We start from the raw sequence: 10,644 nt of genomic DNA, 5'->3' as shown, positions 1-10,644 counted from the left end.
CATACATGTACAAATGCTTTTGTTTGGAAAAAGCATGTGGATTTATTTAGACGCGTTTTGAGAAAACTGGGCATTATGCATGTGCGTATAGTATCATCCCAGATAGCCTGTGCAGTCTGCACAGGCTAATCAGGGACGACACTTTCCGCCTAAACTTGATTTTCGGTAAGGAGGGACTTCCTTGAAACTAAAAAAAACATAAAAGCGGAAAATGTCGTCCCTGATTAGCCTGTGCGGGGGGATGACACTTTACGCACATGCATTAAGTCCAGCTTCTCAGAACGCGGCTCAATTATTATATTAATCTTCTGGGAACACCTAGTTTGCTGCCCTTCGCACCTGCGGTCTAGTCCCTGCTTACTAGCCTTTGTGTTCTACAAAGACATATAACTATTAAATGTATTATAATATAAGTATCAATATCGACAAAAACATGCGTCGGATTAAACAAGGACCTTTACGTATAGATCCCTGGATTAAACGAGTCGGTACGTTGCATTCTTTAAGTTCGCGCTTTTTGTTTTATTTTCACACATGCCATAGAGCGACATGCCCTAGAGCGGTATTTACAGTCAGCAGAGAGACGCAGATCTACGGTTCTGCAGTCAGCGATCGTTCGTTATTGTACGTATTTAATCGGGTTTCACCGGAAAGACACGAACCCAGACTGGTTTCCCGGCTTTATGTGCGTCGTATCGAAAATATGCAGATAAAGCGGAGCAATTCAATTACGACACAGTAGAAAATTGAAAACATGTCGATTGGCTTTGTCCTACGGCAAAATATTGGAAAAAGTCAATTACAAGTGTGCAGATCTTAACAGATAAAGGTAAAACTGAACATTTAAGGCATACATCAATTGTTTTAAATCACAAAAATGATGACTAGACGAAGCGGTTTGCAATTAAAGCGAGAAACACGTTCTTCGAATGTGAAAACTGAAATCGAATTGAAAACAGAACTCAAACAATCCGAAATTCGCTTCCGTAAAGCATGCAACCAGATCAATTTACTGAACAAAAAGATGGAAAGCATTCACAAACGTTATAACTGTGCTAAAAAGAAGAATCACCGTGTGTTCAGATACAAGTTGCGGCTCAGACTCGCCGTCGTGGAGGGGCTTAGGAACATGTATTATGAATATGCAAACAAAAAGGTGGGTCAAGTTCTCATTTCTGTGCATTCTCTGTTTTGTTTTGTTTGTTCAAAGTATTGATCTCTCCACTATAATAAACAACAGTTGGCCAGTTTTAACATTCGAATAGTATCCAAAATCTGGTGTGTTTAACAAGATAAAATTATTTTGGATTTTGTTAGGAATCCCACTCATGTTGTTTTTACCTTGGGAAGGGGTTCAGTAAGTTGCAATTATTCTGTTTTCTGCTAATGACCCTCAGAGTTGATAGGAGCTTAACATCTGTACTTGTAAAAAGCTCAAAGCATTCAAGAAGGGATTAATTGCTGACAAGTTTGTTTTGGTATGAAAAAAATAATAAATTAAAACAAAATTAAGACACTGCACGGTACAAGTTGCATCGAGTGTAAACATAAATGTAGATTTTTGTATGCTATGTCTCATGTTTCAGGCATCTCGTGTTGTGGAGCTTCGCAGCGAGTTGTTTAATGAGAATGTGGAGATTGTGCAGCAGGTTGGTATAGAATAATAGACAGCAAATGTTCGCAGATATTAGTTTAAACCAATTTTTTTAGCTCAATTGTATAGTAAGCCTATGGCTTATTGAAACGCTCTTGAGTCAGTTTCGTGTGTAGAACCAGTACTTGGTGTCTATAGAGGAGATCTAAAAAACGCACCCACACGGTAGAGATCGAATCCATGACCCCCATGGTTAGGCAGGAACCTTATCCACTACCCCTCAGCAACTATTGGATAAGGTCATTGACTTAGATCAGGACTTTATATTTTAGTAAGGAGAGAAAGCAAGCCTATACTGAGTGTTTCCAACCAGAAACTTCAATTAAACAAGTTCAGTACTCGACCACTGTTTCTAACTGGGCAATTGGTCTTTACCGATGTGAAAGTATGCCAACATAGCTTGATGTGTTTGTGTACATAATAAAATACAGGTTTTTGTAAGGTTGAGGGGGAAAGGTCCCTAGTAAGCAATTATGGGAAAATTTTCATGTTATTCAACCAAGAAAGAAACAACACTCCTAGGGGTTTATTTCTTTTGGTGAGAAACCCCGTGTATTTACAGAATATTTAAATAGTGATGAAACTACAGATCCCTTGAACAGGACTGGACCATGCATGATACTTATAAAATTATTTATTTGGTTAATCTTTACCCACCCAACCGAATTGTCCTTACCCAACTTTTTGTCGAGGTCTTGATTGAATTTTTTTTTTGGTTGAGTTTTCAAGAAAGACATCCTGGTGTTTACATCTGACATGATCCATAAAGGCATTTGAAACAAATTCCAGATTTTGTTGTTGTTTTTTTACAAAAATGCCTCAAAGTATACTGAAACTAAAACTGTCACTAAAAACGGGTTAACTAGCCTTTTTTCAACAAATGTTCAGGTAGGGTTCTTTCACAATTTTCAGAATGTGTTTGGGCCATTTGGATTGGGAAAATCAGGTAGTTATCCCCCGCCATAGGTGGAGGGATATTGTTTTGGCGTTGTCCGTCCGTCCTTCTTTCCGTCTGTTCAGAGCAATATCTTGGAAGTGCTTTGGCGGATTTCATTGAAACTTGGTATGAGTATATATATGGATAATAGGATGATGCACGCCAAATGGCATTGTACACCATCTGATAATAACAGAGTTATGGCCCTTTGTATCTTGAAAAAATGCTTTTTGTGTGTCCAGAGCCATATCTTGGAAGTGCTTTGGCAGATTTCATTGAAATTTAGTATGAGTGTCCAGAAACATATTGGCGGGGGATATCAATTCAACGAATTTGCTTGTTACAACTTAAAATCGGGATATTCATTGGTTGTTTGTTTGCTAACAAACATTATCATATTGATAGTAAAAGTGACTTGAACTTAATATTTGGTGAGGTTCACCCAATTGGAGTTTGATTGGGAGTTACCGGTAAACTGAATATTTGGATTTTTGCAAAATAATATACTTTGGAAGCTTCTGGTTGGAATTTAGGCTGCCTTTTGTGGATAATGTCAACATTTTATGATTAGGAATGTTGCCAAAGTTCAATCTGAAAGATGACAAAAACATCATATGATGCGCTTTAAATATAGTACCTTCTTGCATTATTTTCACTAGCAAAATTTTAATATATATTTTAAATTGAAAAAAAGATGCTGACTTTCATTTTTAATGTTAATGTTTCATTTGGCATTAAGAAGCTTGTCTTATATTTCAATGAAACAACATGCCAGTTGTTTTTTGTTACTCCACATGTATGTACTATGTATTTCAAATGAGCCGTGCTCTGTGAAAAAAGGGTTTAAGGCATGTGCGTAAAGTGTCGTCCCAGATAAGCCTGTGCAGTCCACACAGGCTTATCAGGGTCGACTTTTTCAGCTTCTATGGTATTTTCTGTTTAAAGAAAGTATCTTCTTAGCAAAAATCCCAGTTGAAGCGGACAGTGTTGTCCCTGATTAGCCTGTGTGGACTGCACAGGCAGTGATTTGTTTTGCTTTTATTTGTTACAGCCTGTGCCATTTGAATTGGGAAAACTAGTGCGATAAACCATGAAATTGGGAAAAATAGGGCGATAAACCATGAAATTGGGAAAAATTAAGCATTATAAATATGATAATAAGTAACAGAATTAAAATTGCTCTTGAGTGCATGTTCAGGGGCTTTTCTAGCCATTTTGGGAAAAGGAGTCTGGTCAAATTGGGATTGTTTTAATTGATAAAAGTGGCAAATTTGGGAATTATTTATCAACAAAAAGGACGTAATTTAAGTTATATATTTTGCAGGATGTTAAAATAAAAAGTTGAGATCTAGAGTTAAGAAATCATAAGTCATAAGAGACATCTTTCTTAGAAAATGGAAATTGGGCTTTTTTTTGGGAAATTTCGGTCAACTTTTTGGAAAAAAACATTGATTTTTGCGATTGGGAAGCAGCTGAAAATCGGGGGTAATTTTTAGCAAAAAAAATCACTGACAGGCTAATCTGGGACGACACTTTACGCACATCCATTAAACCCCCTTTTCACAGAGCACAGCTCAACTATAAATGTAACTATTTCAGGAGGATAGCGAGTTTGAAGATTCTGAAATGGAAGACAGCAATGAGTAGAGGGTTAGCACAACAGCCTGGATATTAGTGATTGTTTAATTGTACACAATGTAAGGCCATTTGCTTCTTGTATTTGTTATAATAACCTTTTTGAAGCAGAGTGTAATTATCACTTGAGTTATATTGTTATTACGGAAATGAACTTCGTAGATGTGACATTAAGATTTTATATAGTGGTATTCTTTTTAAGACCTTAAAGCAAAGGTTGTGCACATGTTTAAGCTTGAAAATGTATTGATGTGATTAAGTCTGTATAGTTATCTAGTGCATATGAATTTCTGTTGGGTACAAAGAGATCAATAGGTTACACAGCAAGATAAGAAAATTTGTTAATCAATATATCTTTCCCATTATAAAATATCCTGTGCAACATAATGAGTCCAATGTTATCAGTTTTTGCCAAGGAATTTGTGCTATGAACATGTTTATATGCATCAAGAGAAGGTACTTTTTTTTTGGGGGGGGGAGGGTTAAAAAAAGTTTGCCTTTTTCTAAGGGGTTGTCTATGACACATTTATAGAAACTTTATGAGCAGCAAAGAACATATACTGAAATGAAAGAACAACTTTTAAACATTCCTCAAATTTAGATGAATCCTTTTGGACAGGAACAGTTTCATTAAGCTGTTATGAATTGTCAAACAAATGTAATTTTATTGTTTGTCTAATTAGTATGTCAGCTGTAACATTTGTGTTTGCTACCCTTAAGGTGTTATAGACTAAAGTAGTGAAACAAAATTATGTATACAAATTGTATTTGCTCAAAAATTCAAACAAGCTTTGTCTTTAACACTTAATTAAATATAACAACACCTAAGTACCACATTTAAACGTTTACACCTCACAAGAGAATGGATGTTTATTGTGTATAATTTCTTAAGAAGAACATAAATCAAGATGGCCAAGTGGGTCTACTTAAGATCTCTGTTGAATCATGTAATGTAGTTTCCAACCCTTGAAATGCAGGCCTGCGAAATCGTGTTAACTATCATCATAGTGTGCTCTGGGAATTGCACCGGAATAAAGCCCCTTTTTCATATGAATGATTGTATTGGTTTTATTCCTTTGCTTTTTTCGTTCTACTGTGATGACTATTGCTTTTGTCAGGAATATGAACCATGCTTTGGGAAAACCGGAATTTATTCTAATTCACCAAATTAGCCTAAGAAGTCTGCAAGCTTATCAGGGACCACACTTTCCACTTAAACTGGATTGTTAGTAAGAGGAGTCTACCTTGAAATGAGAAACACCGTAAACGTGGATAGTGTTGTCACTGATAAGTCTGTGCAGACTACACAGGCTAATGTCGGACTACACTTTATGCACATGCACTAAGCCCCTTTTTCTCAGAGCGTGCTCCATATTTTGTTGTTGTTAAATTGTTCTCAGTTCAACAAATGTTGAAATTTTCATTAGCATCCATTATAACCAGTATGGTTGTTCCAGTAGGTTGAATGTAAAGACTATAAGCTTTGTGTTATTTTGCAATTAAACAACTGTTAAGCATTTTTGTTAAGGAGTTGAAAATCAATAGTCAGCTTGAAAAAAAAGTGATATGAGTGTGATCAGGGTTTTTGTCATTGATGTCCAAGTGAGAAAAAAACTCTTCATAAACCCTAAACTCTTCAAACATACTGTATCAGCTTGGCATTAGTATTATTTACCAATTTCTGGGTATGGTATTTAAGTGTTCTTTTTGTGGGGATTTATGTATGGAAGAGTTGTTGTTTAGGAGTACGAATGTATGGAAGCGTGGTTTTTAAGTTTCCTTTACAACTGTACAAAAGAGTTGTTGTTTAGAAGTACGATTGTATGGAAGAGTTGTTGTTAAGGAGTACAATTGTTTGGAAGAGTTGTTGTTTAGGAGTATTATTGTATAGAAGAGTTGTTGTTTAGGAGAACAATTTTATGAAAAAGTTGTTGTTAAGGAGTGTGTTTGTATGGAAGAGTTGTTTAGTTTCCTTTACAACTGTACAAAAGAGTTGGTGTTTGATTGTATGGAAGAGTTGTTGTTAAGGAGTATGATTGTATAAAAGAGTTGTTTAGGAGTCCGATTGTATGGAAGAGTTGTTGTTAAGGAGTATGATTGTATAAAAGAGTTGTTTAGGAGTCCGATTGTATGGAAGAGTTGTTGTTAAGGAGTATGATTGTATAAAAGAGATGTTTAGGAGTCCGATTGTATGGAAGAGTTGTTGTTTAGGATTAGGATTGTACAGAAGAGTTGTTGTTTATGAGTACGGTTGTATGGAAGAGTTTTTTTTAGGGTACGATTGTATGGAAGAGTTTTTTTTAAGGGTACGATTGTATGGAAGAGTTGTTGTTTCCTTGCAAATTTTAAATGAATTGTTAATTTAAGTTCTTTGTACTGAATGTTTTGATTTCTTCTGTACCCACTTTGAGTTATTGTAATGTATTGTATGTTGGATTTGATAATTATGTACATTATTTTATTTCATGTTACTTGGCTTATTTTACCTTTTAGTTTTAAAAGGTTTTAGCCCAAGTGGATCTTATATGAACTTGACTCACCTAAGTGTGAATAAAAATGTTTGAAGATTAACCTTTAAGGTACATATTTTAATAAATATTTGAATTTGTTAACCATATTTTATAATTGCTTACTGATACATTTTGTATTGTTTTATTTGTAAGAATATGACTGTAGACAGTTTGGATAAAACTGTTAATGTACCAACAGTTGACCATTTCATAGTTGATATGGCCAGGCATAAAAATTTTCTTTTCTTGCAATATTGGATGCCTGCACAGGCAGCCCTCTTTAGCACAGCCAATGAGTTAAGCTCCCAGATTCAAGTACGCAACATGTATGTGTAATACTTTCTTTAATAGATAATTAATCAAGAATGCTGAGAGATTCATTTTTGAAGCAGTATAAGGCTATAAGCTTGAATTAAAGGATTTCAAAGGCCTAAATAAGTGAATGTAATTACTGATTCACAACGTCCATTATTAATTCAATGGTTAATTGCAAGAAATGTTTCAAGCTAGTTGAATGATCAGACTACCAACTTGTGTTATTGAGTTGCCCATTGCCCAAATCCTCTCGCCCAGAGTTAATGGGAAGCCACTAATTTCCATCCCTGATGGCCATTCTCTTTTAATTTCTCTATGATAGCCTTTTGCTAACAAAAGTAATAAATGTTCTTAGAAATGTTATACTTTGCCTCACAATTGTCCCATTAAAAACCTGTATCTTTGTTGAAATTCATCAAGGAATAATTTCTCCCTGAGATTGCCTTACAATTTAAATGAATGGGAATGCCATTAAGGTACAGTGTGCACATCAAAGGGTCATAAAGAAAAACAACATTTAGCTGTGAAATCAAAGTTCAAAGTTATTATTAAAAGCTGATATTGCAATGAGTAGGAATGTTTGGGCTAAAATAAGACATCCTTTGTTAATAGCATTGTTGAAGTTTTTGTTTAGATTTTTAATTTGTTGCCTTTAAGAAAAACAGGCTTTTAAGTTGACCTTAAAAATGTCTGCATTTTTTTTGTACTTTCAGTTTTTGGTTCAAGATACTGTAAACTGAAGATAAACACAAAATACAGTTTTATTAATTTTTGTTTTTCAGAATGTGTAAGCTTTTTTGTATATATTTGTGAAGTTTGTTCTTTAACATACAATATTGTATGAAAACCTTATATGTCAGTTTAAGATTATTTTTAAACAATTCATAATGTTCCCTTGGTAAAGTGAATTTGATGCTAATCACAATGTTTGTAAACCAAGGAGAGTTTTGTGTTTTGTATTTTGTTTTGAACTTAGTTGTTTTAACATATATTTGGTTCTCTGCCATCTTTGTGCAAGAATAGAGTACTAGTTGATTCACTTAACATGTTAGCTTTTGTTAAATGCTATTGTATGACCAACCACAATTCTACATAACATCAAGTGACTATTTATGCAATTATGGTAAATGTTTATCAAGACACGAATTTCTATTCTTCACCCTTGCACAAACATGTACGATGATTAATATTCAAATTGGTTCATATTTTAATATAATGCATGTGAATTAGTTGTGTTCATACAGGGTGTACTATTAATTCTTGAATTCTCCGTTTAGTTTGTCCAAGATTGTCGCCCTTTGCACAAAGTTTAAAATGTCAAGTTATACATTCACTTTGAGAAATAGTGGTAACAAACGCTATTCTCTTCCGTGTGCTTTGAATGGAGACAAGACATGAGCTTTACTTTTTTATGCCCCCAGATCGAATGATCGGGGGCATATTGTTTTTTGGCCTGTCTGTCTGTCATTCTGTCCCAAAACTCTAACCTTGGTTAAAGTTTTGCGATAACTTGCAATATTGAAGATAGCATCTTGATATTTGGCATGCATGTGTATCTCTTGAAGCTGCGCATTTTGAGTGGTGAAAGGTCTAGGTCATCCTTCAAGGTCAAAAGTAAAAAAATACAATCCAAGGGAAGTAATAAGCTTTAAAAGGGAGATAATTTTTAAACCTGCCAAATGATATATATTGAAATTTTATTTCAAAGCGGCGCAATAGGGGGCATTGTGTTTCTGACAAACACATCTCTTGTTTCATTTTAATAATGTTGGACCGAGTCTCATTGATAATTTTGAATGATGAATATTTGTATAAAGTATTTGACATGGTGTTGTTTGCTGAATGTTGTTTTTAAACAATATGGATTGCACGGTGAATTGTGCATGGAATTATTGTTAATAATTATAATAAATGTATCTCAAACTTAATTTAGTTTTCTTGTTATGCTCCTCCAAAATTTATTTTGGGGGAGCATATAGTCGCCGCTTCGTCTGTCCGTGTGTGCGTCTGTCTGTCTGTCCGTCCGTGCACAATTTTTGTCCGGGCTATTTCTCAGCAACTAATGACCGGAATTCAATGAAACTTTATGGGAAGCTTCACTACCAAGAGGAGATGTGCATATTATCAGCGGGTTCTGGTCGGATAATTTGTCACAGAGTTATGACCCTTTGAAATTTTTCCATTAACTGTACAAATAGTGCAATTCTTGTCCGGGCTATGTCTCAGCAACTTATGACCAGAATTCAATGAAACTTTATGGGAAGCTTCACTACCAAGAGGACATGTGCTTTTTATCAGCGGGTTCTGGTCGGATGATTTTTCATAGAGTTATGGCCCTTTGACATTTTCTATAGAAAATTATTGTCCCCCCAACTACTGTGCCCTCAAGACGTTTCCTTTAATCTGAATATATAGTGCAATATTGTGACCAAAAAAACTTTTGGGAGCATCGCCCGTCTCCGACGCTTTCTTGTTGTGGTTCTGTTTAATTGTGTTTTACTGACTAAGAAAACTGTTATCGGAAAGGTGAAAAATCGGAGATTTGTTTTTCATAAATGTAGATACTTTAAAACATATCATCAACTTAGCTCTTCTTATTAAACAAGTTTTCAACATTTAGGTAATTACACTGTGATAGGGCGAGCGCACTAAAACAGGTGGTTTCCGTTCGATAACTTAAGTTTGAATTAACAGATCTTTATGAAACTTGTGATAAAACAAGCATGCATTAATGTTATAAAAAGTAGTAGAACCAGTTTCTGCTCAATAACTTCATTTTCGATGGAGTTTTTGTAGCACAAATCCCCATCTGTCGACCACAAAGTACCTACAAAATATAGTACGAAGTCAGTGGGAGAACCGGTCTTGAAGTATTAATAACCGACACAATTAATGTATTTGATTAAATAACGGTACACTTTAACATAAAGCCCTTAGGGATTAGTGTTAGCATCATAACCTTTTAAAAACTGTTTGAGCAATACATGTACTATAAATAAAGTACTATTTAATTTAGTTACAGTTATAAGTAAAGGAACGGTAATGATAACTTTGTTACAAAAGAGGGGAGCTGAGGCATGATAAGTACACCAGCCTGGACTTAAGGACAGGATGTCAGAAAGCGAAAATGGAGGTGATGAAAAAGAAAGAGGCAAATGGGGTTGGGGGATCGATTGAGAAGTAATTTATCAACATTGACTAAGAGATGACCACAGGCAGCAGTAAGTAGGCTTACATGACGCTAAAGAAAATCACGGAGACCAGTAAACCCAACGCAAGTGTTACAGCAGACGCTAACTGGAACCTCCTGACCGAGACTGCCACAGTTATGAACAGGTGGACTGTATAATGCAGTAAGTTTAAATCTATTTATTTTAGCTCGGTTGCATCGAAAGCCTCGGGCTTATTTAAAACGCTCTCGAGTCGATTTCCTGGGCCTAGAACAAGTACTTGGTGTTTATGGGGGATATCTAAAGAACGCTCCCACAGTGGGGACCAGACCCGTTACCTGCCGGTCGCTAGGCAGACACCATATCCATTACGCCACGGCGACCTATATACTGTAGGTACCACTATAACGACCCGCTTCAACA

General features: G+C 35.3%; 1 protein-coding gene across 2 annotated transcripts; it reads left to right on the top strand.

Annotated features, from left to right (window-relative positions):
• The first annotated feature begins 721 nt into the window (after nt 1–721).
• LOC127850545 (uncharacterized) lies at nt 722–8,979 on the top strand. Of its 2 annotated transcripts, XR_008035343.1 has the most exons (4): nt 722–1,156; nt 1,587–1,649; nt 4,191–6,501; nt 6,532–8,979. XR_008035343.1 is itself a non-coding variant. In XM_052383669.1 (3 exons), the coding sequence occupies exons 1-3, from the start codon at nt 878–880 to the stop codon at nt 4,236–4,238; spliced, it is 390 nt and encodes a 129-aa protein (XP_052239629.1). In that variant the 5' UTR covers nt 722–877; the 3' UTR covers nt 4,239–8,979. The 2 variants fall into 2 exon arrangements, 1 of the variants encoding a protein (XP_052239629.1); XM_052383669.1 differs by having other exon boundaries at nt 4,191–8,979.
• The last annotated feature ends 1,665 nt before the right edge of the window (nt 8,980–10,644 follow it).

The sequence above is a fragment of the Dreissena polymorpha genome, chromosome 11 (genome assembly GCF_020536995.1).
Source record: "Dreissena polymorpha isolate Duluth1 chromosome 11, UMN_Dpol_1.0, whole genome shotgun sequence".
Classification (NCBI taxonomy): domain Eukaryota; kingdom Metazoa; phylum Mollusca; class Bivalvia; order Myida; family Dreissenidae; genus Dreissena; species Dreissena polymorpha.
The sequence above is the reverse complement of the archived record's forward strand: the minus strand, read 5'-3'. Positions and strand labels throughout refer to the sequence as shown.